Below are 21,271 nucleotides of genomic sequence, written 5' to 3' on the forward strand. Positions count from 1 at the left end.
AATTGACTGTAATGCACTCTCTGATATTAGACTCTTAAACACAGGCACGTGATGAAGTTGGCATTAAAGAGTTCTAAGCCTAAGGATTTAGATGTGTAGGGTTCTCCAGTGACAGAAATTTCATGCACAGCCTAAAATTCCCAAGACTAGAACGCATACATAGCTACCCTATTTGTGTGTCAGGAGGGTCTGATAGGGGAAATAGGAAGTGATCGGATAACGTGTCTATGCAGGATATTTTAAAAGGGATGCTTTTTGAGATAATGTACTTGTTACAGAAAATGATTTTTGACTTAATTTCTCAGCTTCTAAAGTGTTCGGTTCTGAAGGGAAACAGTTTCATTTAAGATCCCAGGTGCACATTAAAATTGTCTAACAACAGTAGACAGCAGCTTATTTTCTCCTTTATCTAGGTTATCTAGGCTTCTGAGTTCTCTTTCCGCTGTTCAGATAAAATCTGTTAATGCTAAACATAATAACAAAAGGTAAGTTTGCTCCCTAGAAGTTTGTGTTGGGGTTAGAGCAGAAAACTGGAAGTCATTTTGCAGTCCTATTCCCATTTCTGCTGCTGTCTTGCAGGGATGTGATGCAAGCTTTAGTTAACCATAAATAAAAGCAGTCTAACAACATCTTCCGACTTCAAAGGGCATCCGTTTGATCTCTGAGATCCTGAGCTGAAAACTTCACGCAATTAAAGATTATTTTCAGCTCATCGGAAGAAAAACAGAGCTTGGATAGCGGCTCCTTGATTTGATTCGATGTCATCCTCGTCTTTGCTAATGCACTCATGTGAAACGTAGCCCCGGCAGCATGAATTTTAAATGTTTTAGGTGCAAACAGAGTAACTGACCCTTTGCTTTGTTTTTTCAGTTGATTTTGACAGCATCTTTCTCTTCCTCTTGACCTCACCTCTCCCCTGCACCTCCTCTGTGCCCGCAGCTCCCAGCTCAGCTTTCAGCGGTGCTGAGCCCCCACTGTCACTTGGGGTGGGTGCCACCCATGGGTGCTTGTCACCCCTCTGCCTGAGCTCCTGGGCACAGGCACACAGCCTCTGACAGCCCTGTGAGCTCAGCTCTTCAATCACTGATGGTTCTTTCACCTCCTAGCCGCTTGGTTTGTATGGTTTGGTCCTGTTTTGAGGTTTTTGGAGTTCCGGCCAGCTCCTCAAAACATTTAAGGCCTCTCCTTTTCCATACTTCCAGATCTTTTCCCTCTCCACCCCCTGCAATGGCAGGATTGCCTCGTTTCTGTGCTGTAACTGATCTGCAGGAGCACAGCCTCTGGGTTACTCGTGGTGCAATCTGAGAGCTGAGGGCTCGCAGAGACCTTCGAGGGCCTGGGCTGACGCGTGGCAATCCGTTACACTTAGATTTTTAGCCATGTTTTCATAAACAACTTGCATGATATTTTAAGTAAAACTTTTTTCGTGTGCTTTTTGCTTGACAATTTATGAAGACTAAAAAAAAGGTTTAATACGAGCAGTGAGGCCACTTACTCTAAAAACTTGAATTTTCCCATACTCCAGTGTACGATGAGTTTGATGTTAAATGCAAGCACACATCTTAGTACTTTCAACAGAAACAGCCTTTTCCTGAAGGATTGTTTTTATCGGAAATTGGCTCTTAATATGCAAACAAACATCTGTCTTTTCATTTATTTCCTCCTGGGCTTTGTTTTAAACCGGCTTTGTTGCGGTGCTGCGTACAGCCAGAAGCTCACTCGGGACCACCCCGTTGTGCTCCTCTCGCTTCCACGAATGCCTTTCTGTACGAATGCAGAGACGATGGGGACGGAAGGTTGGTGCTTCTTTGTTCTCCGGAGGGGCTGGGGGCCTGGATAGCGAGGCATGCAGCCCCCAGCCGGAGCTGAATTGGCACGTCCATGGCGTGCTGCGTGCTGGTTGCATGGGCCATGCCTCCCATGGCTGGTGCTCGCCTGGCCCTACAGCGAGGAGACCACGGATCAGCCCCGGGGTGCGCGAGGAGGGACCGTCCTCACAGTGGTATTTTACCAATCAGTGTATATAGGAGTTCATAAATTATTAGGCAAAGACAAAGCTCAATGTAGGTGTGGAGCTCCGCGTGCCCTGCAGCGCCGTCTCAGGAGGCGAGCTCCCCAGGCGTTGGGGCTGCGGGGGCTCTGAACCTCAGGTTCCGCGCACGGCTCATCGCCGTGCTGGCTGCTGCTGCAGCTTCTCTGCGGTAGTTATCCAGCCAACGCTGCTCTTCGTCCTGTAATGAGTTTTCAGTGGCAAGAACAAACAGCAAAATTTGAACTCGAGCAGTGAAAACGTCTTTTTGAGTTCTTATTGTAACATTTTCATAATAACAGAACATAATTCTTGGCGTTTTACAAATGTTACATTGTGATTAGGCCAGAAAATAGTTGCTCTGTATTAATTGGTGGTTGTAAAAACTGCAGCTTGTGTTTACATGTTGGGTATTCCCGGTATTATGGGGTTTCATCGGCGCTTTTTCATACCAAGGAGCATCTTCACAGCCAAAGCCCCTCCTTCTCCGAAGCCAAGATATTTGTGTGTCAGATGCCGAGCATTATCGTGAGTTAAAGCGGAGCAGTGATCTATAATTCAAACATATGAAAACCAAATTAAAATTGCATTACGTATGTAGTTTAAGGCAACACCAGAATTTACTTTGAAATTCTGTCCTCATGTCACCTTGTTGTTACTAAGGAAACGTAACACTTTTGAGGATTTTGTTTTCTTTGCATGGTATGAGCCATAAAGACCAAGAAGTTCTTGGCTGCTGGGGGCATAGAGCAGCCTCTAGGGGGTTGTATTTTTTTGTGTGTATTTTTTTGGTTTTTCTATTTTCTTTTGTAAGCCTGGGGTTATTTTAGGAAGACTACAAGGAATGCTTCTCAAGGCACTGCGAGGCTGTTGTGAACGGTGTTGGCTTGGTCACTATTTCTTTGAGATGCTTGTGGGTAGTGCTTGGAGTGAGTACACACCGCAGCTAATGAGCTGCAACAAGGTCTGAAAAAAATCTGTCCGTAAGTGCATCCTGTGTGCGTTTTACAAAGGGGAACTCGGGAGCTGGGAGAGGCACCATTTTTCTTTGCGTGATGTTATTGAAGGTTACGGGCTTTCAGCTGAACCTGTTGGGCAAATATTTGATCCATCAGTTGGCGACTGCCACCCCCTGAGCTGAGCTCTCGGCAGGGCGGCTGTCACTCAAGGAGAAGGCTGGATGCTTTGGGAGTTTAACTTCAGGACTGATCATTGCCTTCGTGGAGCCAATAAATAAATAAAAATCAGTGCTGCTCTTTAGAAAATCATTGCTGCTCTTTAGAAATCTAAAGAAATCTTCTTTTGCGCCATTGGCGGAACATCTGTGGTCTTTGAGGAGATGCTTTTGTTTGCATTAAGTAAGTCGGTGGGTGATGTCAGCATCCGTAATTCAGCCGGGCTCGCCTTGCCCTCAGAGGAGCAACTTTCTCCTCTCCCATTAGCACAGCTCTGCATGTGTTTTATGCTTACACATGTCTAAACTGGAGTGGAACTGTGGCTTCTACGCAAAAAGTGAGCACGTAAACCAGAGTTAATTTTACATAAAATTACCTAGAAAAAAGGGCTAATGAAAATATTGAAAAATAACTTCACTCTAGTGATCAGTGGTTTCTCATGATTTTACTCGCGGGATATATGAGATATTTGTCTTACTGATGCTAAGGAAAAAAATACTGAGTGTTCGTTTTTCCCTTCAGATGGAATAAATGGGATGGATGAGAACAAAAGTGGTGTATGGAGAGGTTTGCTTGGCAAGAGGCTGACTGCATGTGTGTGTGAGTGAACATCGGTGTTTTTTGGGTTAGTCTGTTGTAGAAAGAAAAAACAGAACTAACTAAAGAAATACGTTAACTGGTGAAAATGAGCTAACTGGTTATTGAATTGCAGGCACTAAGTGAGACCATCAAAATACCTGGCGAATAAAATGCTAGAAAACGGTGTTTTACTGATGGTACAGCTAGCAAGGCATCTGAACAGAGAGATTACAGAAGTACCTGTGCCTACCAGAAATCCGGAGCGGTGCTCTGGTGCTGGCCAGAGCCAGTCAGCTGCTGCTTCAAAGCAGGTATGGACCAAGGGAAGCTGATTGCCAGTTCCAGGGAGTTTTTTCTACATGGAGCTTATTTAACGTGATCGAGTCTTTGATCACAAGGCATTTAAAATAACCAGATTTGGGTTGTGATGACTGTGATGTGGGAGGAACGCAACTCGTCGCATTGGTGGCTCTTGTCACAGTTTTTCTGCAGTAGTTATTTAGCCAAGGCTGCTCGTAGTCTTATGTCTTAGCTTTCAGCGGTGAGGACAAATGGCAAACTTCGGTGATGGATATCCAAAGACTGAAAGTGCAAATGGGAATGAAAATGAAGAAATGTGGGCAGAACTATTTCGTTCTAATGGTAACTCTAGGAAAGACTTTGAGTCAAGGGCATCAATGAAAAAAAGGCATGAGAAGGGATGGAAGGAGGCTTTTTTTAACTGGCAGGTTGTAACAGCCTGAACTTTCTGCATCAGCCAAGAAAGGGAAATTGCTGCCCTTGAAACACTTGGCTGTGATGGAGCTCAAGTGGGAGCATTTCCTAAATCTCAGGGGTTACCGAGTGCAATCACAGTTAATGCCCTAAGGGTGTGTTAATGGGTTCCAACTTAAAACAGTGAAAACCTTTTAATGGAAAATTACAAACGGTAAGCAAAATAATAAATGTGTGCCTTAAAATTGGGATTGCTAGGCAGCATAGGGGTGCAGGGGAGAGGTGGGTGCAGCACCGCGCGCTGGGTGATGGGTGCGTGCGATGCGGGGCCGCGCAGCTCGTCTGGGGCTGTTCTGTGGGAATCAGTGCCCTGTTTCTGGATATTCCTCGAGCTGGCAATGTTTCAGGGAACTTCAGAAAAAGAAAATAAGGTATAAGGTTACTGACAGCCTGTGAAACCAAGGACAGAAGATTTGCTTACGCAGCCTGTAGAAGGACAGTGTGTTCCCTCTGCGTCTGAGGCTGGTGCTTGTCCTGTGTCCAGCCGGGATCGATCCGTGGTGAGCTCAGAGACAGCAACCTCGGAGAACTGGTGAAACACTTTGCTATCAAGGAGTATCAAATGAAGGGCAAGCTGAAACTTTTACTTCCTTACTGTCAGTTTTTTCTTCCAGCATTTTCCATTTTTAATGGATGCTATACAGCAGGAGAATTTTACAGAGACTGTGCTTCCTGTAGCAGTTCTTTTCTGGTGGTAAGTCCTTTGGTCAGTGCCCTCGCTGCAGGATGTTTCTGAACACGTTTCATAAACGTGCCGCTTAATGCAGCATGAAACACGATGGATGAGGCTTCTTTCACATGTAGCAAAAGATAATTCATAGGTCCTTTGTCCTTCTTTTCAAGGCTATTTTGCCATTTTTTGTATACGCCCTTCCAACCTGTGTTTTAAGGTTACTCAAACTGTTTCAGGAGATGCTGTTACTTATTTTCAAATCTTGCAGAGCAAACTCACAGAAGCAGCTTTTCAGTAGGAAAGGTACCAGCAGACTCTGACGTCAGCCCCCCAGGAACTGCAGCGTGCGGAGCGTGGAGCCCTGCTCTGAAGGAGGCTCTCAGCCCTTTCCCTGTAAAGAATGGGGAACAGAGGGACAAAACTCTCACTTTACCCCCCACGTGTTAACTTCTGCCCAGTAGTAACTTACAAATTATGTCTGCTTTCTCTCTGTATAAGCTCTGCAATGACTTTCTATAGCCTTAATTTTTAGGCAGAGCCTTCCTTGGGAGCACGTAAAGGGAAGTTTATCCTCAGGCTAACATTCATCTTCAGCGTGCTTCTGGAGAGTGGATTGGTGGCCATCTCATAAAAGATCCCGTAATTTGTTCTGTTGTACAGGGCATGTGCGGCCTTAAAATCTGCCGTACCAAAATTAGCTTTTAATTTAATTCCCAAGTATTCTGTGTGACTTCACTGCTGAGAGTAAATGGTGTTTACGTAGGAAGTGAATGTCACTGCAGACGCACTCCACTCGGGGCTGTAGAAGTGGTCTGCTAGCTTGTGAAATACAGCGTACGTCGGAATTTGTTCTCCAATTAATTTAAAAATTACAGACATGAGACTTGGAGAAAGTTGGCAGATCACTTGTATAGCCTGTGTGACCATAGGTATGGATATAAATATTAATGTGAAACTAAATTAATTACAAAGACTCATTTAGAAAATGAATTTTAGTTGGAAATCCTTGTTCAAACACAAACACCCCAGTAGTTTTTGCTGTCTTGCCTGCATCTTTGGCTATCAGACACCTCAGACTGGATGTCTGGAAAACAAAATACTTTCAAATGCGATGAAGGGAGATGCAGCTCAGTACGGCGCTGGATAGCTGGAAAACAAAGTGGAAATTTGTACGTGTAAAAATTCAGTGTCGTCAAATTGCTGCAAAGCATTTGGTGGCAGTGGAGGAAAAGTACTGCGCCTTTGTAAATCTGGGGTGGTATTACTTCTGTCAGAACTAATTCTTTTTGTCTTTTTACAAGATAGAGCTGTAACCTCATAGTTTTGGAAAATCTGGAATTGAATTGGTATGTGGGTTTCGCTTCAATCATATTTTTTTTAATTTGTGGGTCTTTTTAGGGTAGTACTTCTCCATTCCTAGAAGTTGAACTAGAAACAGAGAAGCAACATTTTCCGAGGTATAGCAATTAAAGCACGCTTTTTGCTTTGTAGTTTTTATGTTGAAATTATTGTTTTACTTTGGCAAAGTAAGCTCAAGTAAACTTTTCAGGAAGATGCACAAAGTAAAAACTTGGATGTGACAACTACTTAATCGATTGACAGTGGCCTAATTCTTAATAAAAAATAGTTACTGTGGCTGACAGTATTGTACTGTAATGTGTGAGTAGATATGCCCCAGAACAGCCGAAGACTTGTAACATTTTAGGAGGTGTCTATGTGATTCAGCCTTTCTGTCGAGAAGTTTGTGCAAGAAAGATGCAGAAGAGGATGCGTGCCTTGCGTGTGTGCTACCAAGTGCACAAGGCGTGCTACAGAGCATTGCTGCCATTTAAAATGCAATTGTAGACGTAAGTGATCTGTCACACGAAATAATATAGGGATTTTTGCAATGTCTGTATATATACACGCATGCATATGGTCTTAATGGCTCTTCTCCTTCCACTGCTGACAAATGTTGCCTCTTATGTTAGCACTTTGTCAGAGGAATACATAGGGCTAAATGAATCTTAGAGATGAAGGCCCCAGTTCATACACCAAGCAATCGCATGAAGTATCTCAACTTTGAGATGGGATGGAAATGGGTCGTTTTACTGGTAAGACCAGAAATATCCAAATGTCCACTGTCCCATGATGTACACAACGCTTGGTGTCATTGATTGTGTAAAGAACTGAAACCAAGTCCATTGAACGCACTGCTTCTCCACGTAGGTTATTTTTCTTGCTGCTGTTGTGTCGTCTTCAGTCAGTAGCTGGTAGATTTTGAGAAGTCTAAGGAGTATTTTGGGTGGGGAATGGAATTGCCAACACATTTTTTTTTTCCCTGGGGAGTTCCCAGTTAGTGAATGTAATACTGCAAAAGCCTCTCTGTAAAAACACAGCCGGTGAGGCTTTGCTGGGTGGTGCCTGCTGTACAGGAAGGAATATGCAATTTTCTCTAATGTCTGGTGTCTGGTTGGGGTGTGTAGGCGTGATTCCATGTTGTGTGAGGTAGGTGACTCCATTTCTAGCCGAAGCGCAGCGTCTCTGGGCCTGGCTGGTGCAACAGCGCCGTGGCTCTTGGCTGGGGGCTGTCGGGAACCTCAGCAGTCCTGGGAGAAATCATCACGTATCAAACGAGCCTCTGCCCTCGTCATCAAACGAGGCTGAGGAAGTTGATAATTCTGTATTAGATCAAGATGCCCTGCCTTGCCTGTTTAAACATAAAAAGTATACCTTTGGAAGTAGACCTTGTTGAAAAGCGAGAAGGCAGAGCTGGGCTCTGGGGAGCACCAGCCCACCGAACCTTCGCCCTCGGGCGCAGTGCGGGGTCGCTGCAGTCCGTGGGGTGCTCCTTACCTCTTCTCTCTTTCATACTGCTCACAATAAACAAAGTGGTTGAAATGCAGCACGTGTTTTGAGTGGTTTATTAGGAGATGAATAATTCTGAGGCAGATTACGGGATATATAGGGTTGTTCTTGTGTGGGATTTTTCTTTTTGGACAAAGTTACTGGCTGTTAAAGTTGCTCATGACTGACATTTGTAGCTTTTATGCTGTATTACTAGGTTCTCACCAATTCTTTCATTCTTCTTTAATTTTCAACCATTTTCAGCTTGATTTTAGCAAACCAGCGAGCATCTGTATAGGTCCACATAGCTCTGTTGCCGGTCCCCCAGTGTCACGCATGGCACCGTGGAGCCGTTGCCCCAGGACACCTCACGCAGTGGTGGGTGCTGTCGGGTCCCCGTCCCCTCCTGGTTCCTCCCTTCCCGTTTCAATCCTGTCTCTCCCCACGCAACCTCCCTGGGTTTTGTCCATTGCCCTTGACATCAGTGGGTTTCTCCACACTTTCCCCCAGGACCATCCTTTTTACAAGGATGCCCAAGGACAGGAACCCGCCAGAAGCCTCCTTCACAGATGCTCAGGGAGAAGAAGCCCAGCCTGCTGTCGCCTCCGAGCCCGTGTGGCAAAACACGCTGCCGTTGGCACGGGCTTCTGAAGGACTCAGTGTTTATTTCCTTCTCAGCAGCTCGCATACGCTGCTTGCAATGTCTTAAAAACTGCCCCGTTGGTTCAGTTCTTCTGGAGCGCCGTCACTGGCTGTACTTTCCTGGCCCCGTGGGAGGGCAGAGCTGGAGGTGGCTGTGTGGGCTGTGACTTCTGGTCTCCTCCACTTCTGGTCTCCTCGCTTCCTCTCCCTGCAGCTCGGAGCCGCAGGATGCCGTTTCAGTGGGGGGGGTTGTGCTAAATGTCCCTTGCTGGGAAAGGTCAGGCTCAGAGATGTGCGGGGCGTCTGTGGCAGGACTGGCTGTGCCAGCAGCTCAGATTTGGGTTCCACGCTGTAATTTCTTGGGGTAGAAGGCGGATGGTGATTGTTATTAGCTCAAGTGGTATGTGAATAATCTATTTTCTAAACCATCGTTCTTGAGAGTTTCACGGATATTCAGGGTTTTCCTGCCTGCGGGTACTGTGGCACACGACTAGCCAGAAGGTACCGGGGATATGTACACACTGCTTCTGAAAGTTTCTGATGTGGACATAGGTGAAAGTTGCTGTTTTGACCTTGTTTCCATAACATATAATTTTTCAAGTTACTGATGCATTTGGAATAAACTTCTAAGCTTCTCCCATGTGGAGATCATAGTTGAATAAGTGAATGCTTTTTGCCAGTAGTTCAGACAATTTTAAAGCACTTCGAGCAACTTCGTTACCACATCCACGAGTCCTTCCCGCGCCCGCTGTCATGTTGGTACAAACACATCCGATCCCCGTATTGCTGCTTAGCGAGCTCTGGAGGAAAGAACAATCGGTTCGGGTAATAAAAATGACATACAAAAGACAGAAGCTGTGATTTATTTTGGGAGATTGAGCAGAGTGGCAAGCAGCACTTTAAAGGTCACTCGTCTCAAATAAACCTTATATCTCTCTCCGATTTAAAGAGATATGGCAGCGTTTCCTTACATTAACCTGCACGAAATGTCTTTTACAGTCACATTGCGAAGTCCAGCAGGAGCATCACAGACGCCCGTGTACTGTGTAAGCAATGGGAGCTGATGGCGGTGCTGGCCGGGGGGATGGAGATCAGTTACAAGTGATTAATGCCTTGATCAAAAATACTCCTTGGGGAACGGTGCTGGTGGTTTGAGCTAGTCTTCAGCGTGTATTTATGAAAAGTACAGACAAATTCCATGCACAACTCTCTTCTCACTGTGAGAGCTGCATTTTGGTCCAGCAGTCGCTCTCAGCCTTGCTGTATAAAACGGCCTTTGTCACAAGGATCTTAAATTGTACACAGAGTTAGAGAAGACAGACTGCTGGGGCAGTGCTGCTTGAGCCGTATTGGAAGTTTGTAAATCATTAGGAATCTGGATAGATAGTTTAATTAACTTGACACTGCCTGGTGTCAAGTGGTGCTACCAGAGCCCGTGCGTGGCTGGACAGACCGCTGGCAGAAGCCGCGCTGCGTCCGGCTGTCGGAGCAGGGAGATGGCGAGGACGGGGACCCCTGAGGAGCACACAGCAAAACCGTGGTCACATTGAGGTAGGGGCAGTGAATCCACCCAGGCTGATTCGTTCCGCCACTTCCTAAAACTCCTGGGTTTCTCATTTATGCCAACCTCCAGCAGGTCGGTGCCTGCCAGCAGCCCTGCCTCGTCACGGGCTGGCTTGCTGCTGCCTTTCCTCCTCCCTGGCAGGCGACGCACTGACCTCGCTCCTGGGCACTTTGCATCCTTCCAGGCCAGCAGCGGGGCAGCATCTGCCCGTGGCATGAGTGGAGGCAGTGTCCTGAGGAGGTCCAGGGGAGCAGCCTCTGCCCACACTGTGGCCTCCTCGGTGCCTTAGCTGATGCCCACAGCTCGGGGAGCTTTGGGGAGGCAGCCTAATGCCTGCTGCCGCCCGTCCGTTAGCAAGAGATGGATGGTGCTTTTCCAATTGTGGCACAAAAACGTGCGGTGTAAGAAGTACCCCCTGGATTTCAGGTGAGGCCAGCTGGCACTCCCTGCTAAAATTAATTCTCAGCTTGTCCCGCTTCGCTTCCGTGCCGCTGCCGGTCGCTGGAGAGGTCACATCGCGGCGTACGTCAGCTCCTCCCGCGTGTGCTGGCGTGACGAGTGCTCCTTGCCCCGCCGCACTGGGTTTCGTCAGCTGAGCGCTGTGACCTTTTTTCTGTTCTCGAGTCCTGAAAATAGATTTTTTCAGTCTCTAAAACTTTTTGGTGGCTAAACATAGTCCTCAAAGTGTTGTGTTTCCTTTGTGCTTGCATGAAGTTCGCTGCTTTATATCTACCGCTTGGAGTGGGTTTTTGTTTTGTTTTTAAATGGAGTTTATAAAAGTTTAGCAATGTTTTTCTTTTCAAACCTTTTAAACAAATTTCTCCTTTTCCAAATACATGTGGATGTAAAAGTACTAATTTGAAGGACAAATAGCTTGCACTTTTTGAAATTAAGATGCATTCAAAACAGGACCGTTGTAGATATTAGCATATTGAAAACTAGTTTTGTAGTCTTTTTGTGTTTTCAGGTTTGAGTGACGATTGGCACTGGGAATGTACTTGGGGATGACAGATGTCACAACATCCCCCATGGTCTTCATGACAATTCTGAAAACCAAAATTATGGTGTGTGTGTCAGAGGCCTCTCTCAGCCTTTTGTTTTGGGCTGAGACCTACAGCACCAGTCATGGTTCCAAACAAATCTGTGAACAAGTGTTTAATAAAGTGCTCCTCTTACTTAAAAGTCGCCATTTATAAGGATGATATTGGATCAACAACAATTGTACAATACTGTCCTTTAATTAGTAGAACTGAATATTTTATCTAGTGGCTGACGCTTCCGTGTGGAATTTCGTTTGTTTTACAGAAGCAGCCTTTTCCCTTTGATCGTGATAGTTGATGCTGCCAGAGTAATTCAGATTTTTTTTCTGTATAAGAACGTTTTTTTAAAGGAATACAATATAAACAATTCTTTTCATTCAGTTGAGCACAGACCAAATAATGTATATGTATACAATACAACGTGTTTATGTATTTATATGCATGTTCATTTATGGATAGGTAAAATAGAAGCACTATTGTATTTGCATGTACCAGAAATACATAATATCCCTGCTTTGTACTCATCCTCATGAAAAAAAAGGCAGTTTATAGACCAAAACTTTGTTTTAGATTACTTAACTCTTTGTTGTATATTGATGTTTTCTAAGGCTATTCTTGAATTAAAGGCTTGCATTTTTGAACAGGTATCCTGCTCCATATTGGATGGCAGGATAAGCTAATGGTAAAGTTGTAAGCTATTTGGCTGGCACTGTCTCATGGTTATCTTATGGGCTCCTGATTCTGTTGGTGTGTATCAGTGAGCTGTAAAGAAGCTAGACCTTTGCTTCATAGAAAGATGAATCATTATCAGTTATATAAGATGAGAAGTATGATTGGGCAAGCTTAGTCTAAATTAACATTTTCTCAAAATACATGTCAACGTACAAGTGAATATTCAAATAGGTAACAAAGGTTTTACAGATAACTTTGTCAACAAATCTGATTTATGTCTCTCTTTTTTTTTTCCTGCCTTTCCCCAAATCCATTTTACTTGCAGCTTCCAGCTGATCTTACCAAGATGCATCTTACAGACAATCCTCATCCTCAGGTGACTCACGTCCCTTCAAGCCAGTCTGGATGTAGCATTGCCAGTGATTCTGGGAGCAGCAGCCTGTCTGATATCTATCAGGTAAAATTGCATTTGTTTCTTATTTTTTCTTCTCCTCCCCCAGCTGGAAATTGCATTTTGCCCTTCCTAATTGCTCTGGGTAACATTTTGTGCTGCTGTGGTGTCGGCTGTTTATCAGAAAACACGAGGTCAGGCTTCCACTTCCTAAGTTTGTTTGTTATTTTTGCTGTTGGCTGGCAGGATGTGTCAGAAGCTGTTGCACAGAATTTGTAAAAGTGTATCTGTAATGATACGTGCATATTCTGCTTCTGATGGCAATTCATTCCGTGTTTTCCCTTGCCGTGAGTTTTGTTAGCACTGAGCTAGGTGACGGTGACTAGAAGAGGGTGGCGATTACAGTGTTTGCAGGTGAACATCAGTGTCAGTGTTTAACTTCATTATAGTTTTATTAAATGCTGGTTAATCACAGTTTATACAGATGATAAATTATAATGAAAAATGAGTGGAGTTGCAGTACAGAATGCAATAAAATAAATGTAGTAAATACTTATACCATTTAGCATTGGACTTACACATGGAAAGAATTTGGTTCCAGTTCATTTCTTGCCTTATCACATGTAACAAAGACTTAGGCTTTGGTTTTGACTAGTCTTGTTAATATTGAGAATGTCTTGCTCCTATTAATTTTTTTCTGGAAGGAAGGAAATTGGAGTTAAACATTCCGTAAGCAAAACAGTGGCTGTTTACCTGTGGCTCCCCTTCCTGCTGCTGCTGCTCATGCCTGTGTCGCTGGGGCGAGGTGCCACCTCCCCAGCTGGGAGAGGTGAAGCGCTGCACGGGGAGATACTTTTCACATCTTTATATACCAACAAGTGTGCTGTTGCTTTTAAAAGTCACATTTAATGATATGTGCTGGACTATGGTACAAATTTCATGAAACAGTTTGTGCCTGTCAAATACTTCCTTCCTTGATTATCTGTGTTTGTTGTCAATAAGATGTCCTGTTCTGCAAACAGAAGCATGGCCGTAAACCTGCTCTCTGCACCAACTGATGGTAGAAATTCCAGTGTTGCTTGTTGTGAATAGAAGTTGAGGAAAATCCAGAGATAACTTAGGTGTATTGTCTATAAAAGAACAAGAGCTACTGCCTCGTGTCAAATCGCAGAGCTAGGTTCATGGGTGTCTTTCGTTCTGGTTGATGAGGGTGGTCATCTTGGGTTTGTCTTGGTAACTGCACAACTATTCCACTTTTAAGCTGAAAACTAACTACAATATCAAATCTTTAGCAACTATTTAGCATTATGTAGGTGTAACTGGATCTTTGACACCTGTTCCCTTTCATGGGTACTGTTTGGGTACTGTTTCCACACCAGAAACAGAGATTGGTGTTGTATCTTATTTACCGCAAAGCATTCATAGTTAACTTTAAAGATAAAACATTAGAAGCAAAAATCCTTTTAGAGCATCAAGTAGGACAAAAATATAGAGAGACTAGACTGTTAATCTGTTATCTTTAGATTTGCTCACTGCCAGCTGGGGCAGCAATAGCTTGCATCGTAGATGATGGTTTCAAAATGCACCTTTGATTTCTGAGCAGCAGCGTAGGAAGATTTTATTCTACAGCTTGAATTTTGTTTTCCCTTGGAATCAAGTCTGTTGACTCAAAATAATTAGTCAAAATCAACAGAACTAGTCTGGGTATTGTACCCTAACATCTATATATTGAGGCTGATGGGCGATTTTCCTGACCGTCTTCTGTCTGCCTGTCTACCTGAGTGGTTTGGAAAGATTGTTGTAAGTAAAAAGCACTTGAAATATATTATTAATGAAGAAAATATCATTCCAGTAATGAGTGAATACTCTGTCATGTGTGGTTAAATGCATTTGAAATGTTGCATGCCTATTCTTCAGAAAATGCCAAAAGATCATAATTGTTAAACAAATAAGAATTACATAAATAAAAGAAATAATGGAGTAGCATATTTATCTGCCCTATAACATAAACAGTGGTGAAATGTCTCTGGAGGAGTTAGAAATTAGTTAATGTGAAAATAAGTGCAGATTTTATACTAACTGGAAGGAGTGAGGACCTTTCAGTAGGAATCTCCTTTTCAATGACATTCACCCATCTATTTTTGCAGCTTGTAGGGAACACAGATCTCTGTAAATTCTGGTGAGAATTCTGAGTCAGTCTGAGGCAGGTCACCACTGTCAGACTCACGCGAGATCTTCAAAGACGATCACAGCAATACGTGATCTAGCTGCAGTGTCATTAATTTCTAAAGACAGCACTGGAGAATCAAGCATTTGATAAACACTGTGGATGAAGATAAGACGTGCAACAGACATGTCATGGGGGGGAAAAAGAAAAAGCTATGTTTTCCCCCGTTAAGTTTTTAAAGCATTTTTCATATCTTGTCCTATGTGTAACGTGCAAATAGTAAGCTGTCAAAGAATGCTGGGTATTTCACCGTGATTTATCGCAGTAACGTTAACAGTTAGTTTGGGATTCGTCCCCTATTGTTTGTTACCCACTTTCAACTGCATGTTGTGTGATAAAGTCATGGCACAGCATTTAATTCAGCATTATGTGCAATGACACATCAATATAGGCAGATTTTGAAATCAGAAAGAAGGGTTTAAAAAAAAAGTTCTCTCCAGGATTCATTATGGTATTATGAAGGTGGAGAAGCTCCCTGATATTCACAACAATTTGTAGTGTACTGGCTTAGTAGCTGAAAATATTTTTGGTAGCTTAAAATACAGCTTGTCATAAACTGGAAAATGTTGCTTTGCTTTTGCAGTCGGTTTCGTATCTATTGCATGCCAAACTCTCTAGGACTATCATTACTGTCAGCAAAGGAACAGTATTTGTTGAATAATATTTATTAATGTAGTCTTGATGTGACCTTTTGAATTAATGACATCTTAACATTAATTTTTACAGTAAATAGTGCAAGCATAATTCCAGAATAGGAAACTGATTGGAGCCAAAGAATGAAACATTTTGTATTGAGATTTGGAAAGGTTTTCAGCTCATCTGTGTACACTTTATTCATTGATAGTGTTGAAACGAGGTTTCACTTGTTCCAGCTGCATCTCAGTTCAGGATGTTAAACAGGAAATGAATGTAAAGCTGAAGGTGAGATCGGCAGAAAATGAGTTCTGCCTGTAAGCATTGCTGTGAACATATTGTATTAAACCCTTAGTTGCTTATGAAAATAAATTTATGAAGATATTTTCTCCCTTCTCCTGTACCATTGCTGCTCCCTGTCTGCCTTCAGTCTTTATGTGGTAAAATGTCCAAACGTGTATATTGCAAATTCCAGCTTGCTTGGAATACTGCGAAGCAGGTCTTTTTGTCAGACTGCAGACCTTTTGTTGGATGTATATATTTGTGTGTATATGTATATTTAAAAGTTTTTTCGTACAATTTTTAGAACAGCTTAAATTTAATTTGCATATACGTTTTTTTCTTTTCCCTCATCCCATTTCTGACAATATGCTCAGCCTCCAAGCTGGGTGCTTAGATAGAATTAGGGGAGGCTGTGTAGTTATGCATGTAACAGTTGAAATGAGGGATTATAACTTCTGCAAACAGCCCCTTTGACTCGTAACAGGTATCCTCAGGGAAAAGTCATCCTGCAGGTACTGCACAGAGTACTTTCCTTTACTCTTTCATGGAGTAGGCTTTAAGGAGACTGGCAATGGTAACGCAGGTTGTCCAGGTTGTATTGCTAGATGTTGGTGGGCATGGTCTGCCTTACAGTGTAACGAGTTCGTTGCCTTTATCGATGGCTTGCAAAGCTGTTCTCCTACTGACTGACAAATTCTCATCTATTTTTCCTTATCTGTTTAGTTCTGCCAGTGGTCTGCGTAGTGGTTCTTTTCTCTCTCTTTTTCTGTCATCTCTCATTTGTCACTTTGGCAATATATATTACTTGTGGGCAGCACCGTTATTGCCCAGCAATAATTCTGGCTGTGGTTAAGGATTTGATATTAAAATGGATTATCTATAAAATATGCATCAGGGAGTGTCCTTTACTAAGGATTTCTCTATCAATTCTGTAAAAAGTCTTGGACACTGTTCCCATGAAAGAATTGACGTGAAGGGAAGGAAAGGGGGAGAAAAAACAAGGAACAAGCTCTTAATAGCAGGCTGTGTCGGGAGTTGCGAGCACTAAAATACTGTATCCTGCGGAGTTATCACAGAACAGGAAATCCTTCATGTGGTGTATTTAATACTTTTGTCTGTCAGTGTATGTTTCTGACACACTGTAGCGGAATATGTGTCATTATCACCAAAACGTTTTGAAGGCTGCTTCTTACATCTTTAGCTCCCAAACCAGTGTATAGGGCATCTGTCTCCTTAAACACGTTAACTGGCAAAATCTGCAGTGGTGTATAAAGTAATAACGGTGTGATTTTTAAAAGAGCAAACAAGTGTTTTGACAGCAAGCCCGTATTAACTCCCCACTGCAGTACGTAACACGTCATTGGAGTCTGTTCCTGCTGACTTGGCAATAGATTTTTTTTTTTTTTTTTTTGCCCTAGAGACCCAGTCCTGAAAATCTGTATTTGTGCAAAATTTGAAGTTTGGAGTTTCTGGTTACACTTTATAAATTAGTTGTTCATAAGTTTTCTGTTAAGAATGATACTGATATTTGATAATGGAAGCAGCGGGAGCATCATGCCTGGGAAGCACAGCTACTGCTGCAGGCACTGCAAAGTTCTCCGCTTCCTTCCAGCGCTGCCTGGCCTGCCCCTGTTCCATGGCCCATCTGTATATCATCTTTAAAACAACGTTTAAGGACCTGCTATTTTGTAGCTTGATCAAATTATAACTTATCTATCAGGAAAACAGAAGATTGGTTTCTTGTCCTATGTAGGATATACAATGCAAATTTTGAAGTGTTGGTTTCCTGTAGAACCTATATCCTCAATTTTCTCACCTTAGTTTACAATAATTAAAATGGGAATCAGTATTGTACTTTCTCTTACTCTGCCTGGAAAAAAATAATATGAATTGTGGCTGTTTAGATGAAGAAATGCTAGAAAAGTCCTTGAATAAAATGCTGTACTGATCATGTGCTGCCAAGGCTCTCCAAGCACAATTTGCACTTCGGCTTAATTCCAAAGCTGTTAATGTGAGCTACATAAGCCAGTGAAGTGATGTAGTGTAAAATAAATAAATAAATAAATAAATAAAAGATTTAACCCTGTTTATTGTTACCCTACTCTAAATGAAATAGTTAAATCGTGTAATCCTTTTTTAGTAGGTTTGATGGATAATTATTGAAATGAGGACACACTCAAAGATCTAATGATATATCTAAAACTCAATATTTTTCTGCCTAGAAAAGAAGGCAGTGCTGTTCCATCTGTCCAAGTACTGGGACTTGCATTAGGAGAGCAGCATGGAGCGTGTAGGAAGATGGAGGCAGTGCTGTCTGCTGGGATTTAATCAGACAGCGTTGGTTTTGATGATGCCACTCAGTCTTCCCAAGCAGTTACCAGTGCTTCAGCACTCCAGCTACTTATGTCATGTCTAGAGCTTCAAGTGGTAGGCACGAGACAGGATTAGTAACTGTCACTGAGTTATTGATGAAATAGTTCTAACTTGAGAAGAGCAAAGAGTGTTTTATCTCCGTTTTAATATTCAGCCATCAAAATGGGCTCGCAGTGGCCTTGGTTGTGCCAAATGGAGCACAGACTTGCAACAGCTCTGGTTTGTGGTGTGATCATTTGCTGATAGCTCTCTCTCCAGCCGTTCTCTTGAAGTGGTTGGAAGTGAAATGTTGTAGGTACGTCAGGGAATTGGTGTTAATGAACAATGCTCTGACTTTTTTGTGGGGGAAGGTTCTAGTGGGACTCTGCCCCTAGTTGCAAAAATGACTGGCAATCAAGTATATGGGCATAGATACTTAGGTTTTTATCTTCTCAAATCTGTGCCTCTGCAAATATACCAAAATTGAATATACGTGTTCAGAATACGTGGTAATACTGACGGCACTTTAAAAAATGAAATTATAGAGCTTAGTGTTTAAAAGATATATGTCCAACTAATGCCAGTGGGAATTTGTTTATAAAAAGTTTTAAAATAGGTGTCCATTGATCAATTTTGTGCAAAGATCTTGTTGCTAGAAATGCTGCTGTGTTAGTATTCTGTCAGTGTCATATTTGCTGTGGACTGTGTGTTGCTTCATTGACCTCTTCCAGGGTTTTGTTGTTCAATAGATGGATATTTTGTATGTTAGTTTGAGGGATTACATTTAGCACTAAAAAAATTCAACGTTTACATCAATAATGACAATAAATAAGAAAAAGTGTAAGGGTGTAGCTCTCATTGCCAAAAGAATATCTGAATTGCCACAGTGACAACAAGCAAGTTATAAAAAAATTCTTGGTGATCTTGTGATGGAAATTTTAGCATTGTCCATGCTAGCATGCCTTCTCAAAACCAACCCTTTTTTAGGAGGTCTTGTGAACATGCAGAATATTTAGCTCGTTAGTTTATCATCAGTGCAAATGTGTTCGCTTAATAATAATAATGAATAAAGCAATTTCTGCAAGTCTGTGTATAATTGCCTTATACTTCCAAGTGACACATCTTGTTCAAATTTCTGAATTTGAACAGAAAAATGAATTTCATGCTGGCTTAAATTAAACAGAAGTGATTGAAGGAGTATTCTGTGGAAATTGAAATTTTGAAACTACTTTTTGTTTTTTTCCTTGCCTTCCATCTGTTTTGGAAGGCTATTTTCATTCCATTACATCATTTAAACTTTACATGAAAAAATACTGCAAACGATTCTTGTGTGATGCTGCTTTTTGGTGCCAGTATTGCTTTATCCTATACTGTTGCTTCATGTGTCTGCTCAGCGTGATGTCTATATTGCCATCTATTGATGACAGCAGAAATGTGTCTACAGACATTGGGTAACCAGCGTTGTTACTGAATTATATGATTATTTGGTCAATATTAACTCCTGAATTTTGAAAAAACACTTGCTCTCATGAATTCACAAGAAAGACCAAATGCTATAAAGTAAGAGTCAGCCAGCAGAGATGGAAGTAGTAATCCTTACTTCCTTTTTTTTTTTTCATATTTATATTCTCCACCTGACATACTGAACTGTATGCCAGGATGAAAGTCCATGTTACAATATGGAAATGAATAATCAATCAAATCCCTTTAATTTTATCCACTCACCCTGGGTTATTTTTCCTCCATGTGACACTGTTGGTGTCAATGGTCTTACATTGCCTGTAGTTCATTGGGAGCGTCATAAGTAAAGAGAGCAAATGCTAATTTTTTCAGAACTTGCGATCATAATTCCTGTAGCATGGTGTTGCTATTTAACTGGAGACATTGAACTCGTTGTCTGATGGATGTCTTCTTTTTAGGCTACAGAAAGTGAGATGGGAGATGTTGATTTAACGGGTCTTCCAGAAGCACCTGTAGACTCTGAAGATGAAGAAGAAGAAGAAGATGAAGATATTGACAGAACTTCAGATCCACTTCTGGGGCGAGATGTTGTACGAGAGTGCCTTGAGAAAGAGCCCGCAGATAAAACTGATGATGATATTGGTGAGGGGAGAAAAAAAAAAAGATCTTTATATAAAACTATATCATATATCATCAGTGAGAGAAGCATGTATGTAAACAGTTTAATGAGTTGATGTTAAATGTATATCTTCATAATTATGGATGATGCTTTCCGGAGACTGCTTTGTTCTAGTGATGCTGTAAATGAAATGATCTTTCTCTTACTATCCTAGAGAGTATTTGTTCTGAGAAGCTAAGTATTTAAAAAACAAAAGAAAACAAAAAACTAGTCTTTGAGACTCGTAAGATGTTAAGTATTACAGTTATTGTGCCAGCTGATATAAGGGTAGCAATGTAATTTTGACTGCCTGTAACTATAGAGTTAATCATTGAATGTCAAAGAGACCGTACTAGTCCTGGAGTATAGATAAGTTACATAAGCCTAATTGTGCAAAACATTTGAAATTAATTTATTGCAGCGTCTAACTAGAAATTGATGTTAGTTTAATGGTAAAATTTGGGTTATGCTATACTTCTGATTATTTCTCTAAACTCTGGAAAAGCATTTCATGCTCTTAACAAGCTTATAGTTAGTGTACTGTAAGGATATTTTTGTTCTCCTAAATGTTTGTAGTTGAAGTGCTTGTACTCTTAGCTAGATTGCTGCCCTAAGAGTCGAGCAGTGCCCGATCAGGACTGCCGAGCCAACAAAACGCATACTGGGCTCGTTCAGCTGCAGGCACTAAAAGGGATTGTAATACCACTGAGCAATTCCTTCCGTGAATTAAACTGAGGTTTAATATACCGGTGGGAGGGTAAGGTATCTAAGGAGCCCCAGGGCCTTGCAGTCTTCATACCAATGTTTCCTTTGTCTAACAGAGCAATTATTGGAATTTATGCATCAACTCCCGGCCTTTGCAAACATGACTATGTCTGTAAGAAGAGAACTTTGCTCAGTGATGATATTTGAAGTAGTAGAGCAAGCAGGAGCCATCATACTTGAAGATGGACAAGAAGTAAGTAACTGCACACAGCATGATTTGAGCACCGAAGGTAGAAGATCAGCGAGGGCATCTGGGCGAGGGGGCTGGGAGCCCCCTCTCTGCATCACTCCCGCACCTGAAGGCTAGGGAGTCTTTCTCTTACCATGACTCACCTCCAAAATCCTCAAACCTTAGTCCATCACTTAGTAACATGCAGGCTGAATCTTACGGACTTCCCTGTTGAGGACTTCAGCATGGTTGAGATGGACAAAACCAGCAGCGTTCTATAGTTCATGCTGTGGATTGTTATCAGTTTAAGTGCTAATATCTAAAAGAGTTTGTTTATAAGGGTTTTACCTGTAGCACAG

At 42.1% G+C, this 21,271-nt stretch overlaps 1 protein-coding gene across 8 annotated transcripts in view; it reads left to right on the plus strand.

Annotated features, from left to right (window-relative positions):
• RAPGEF6 (Rap guanine nucleotide exchange factor 6) overlaps window positions 1-21,271 on the plus strand; it is a 125,025-nt gene that overhangs the window by 62,033 nt on the left and 41,721 nt on the right. For all 8 annotated transcript variants that reach the window (XM_040573964.1, XM_040573968.1, XM_040573966.1 and 5 more), the window contains 3 exons: window positions 12,300-12,431; window positions 19,779-19,962; window positions 20,800-20,936. In XM_040573964.1, the coding sequence (XP_040429898.1) occupies window positions 12,300-12,431; window positions 19,779-19,962; window positions 20,800-20,936 (453 nt within the window). The remainder of the gene's footprint in view (window positions 1-12,299; window positions 12,432-19,778; window positions 19,963-20,799; window positions 20,937-21,271) is intronic.

Source organism: Cygnus olor, chromosome 14 (assembly GCF_009769625.2).
Source record: "Cygnus olor isolate bCygOlo1 chromosome 14, bCygOlo1.pri.v2, whole genome shotgun sequence".
NCBI classification, from domain to species: domain Eukaryota; kingdom Metazoa; phylum Chordata; class Aves; order Anseriformes; family Anatidae; genus Cygnus; species Cygnus olor.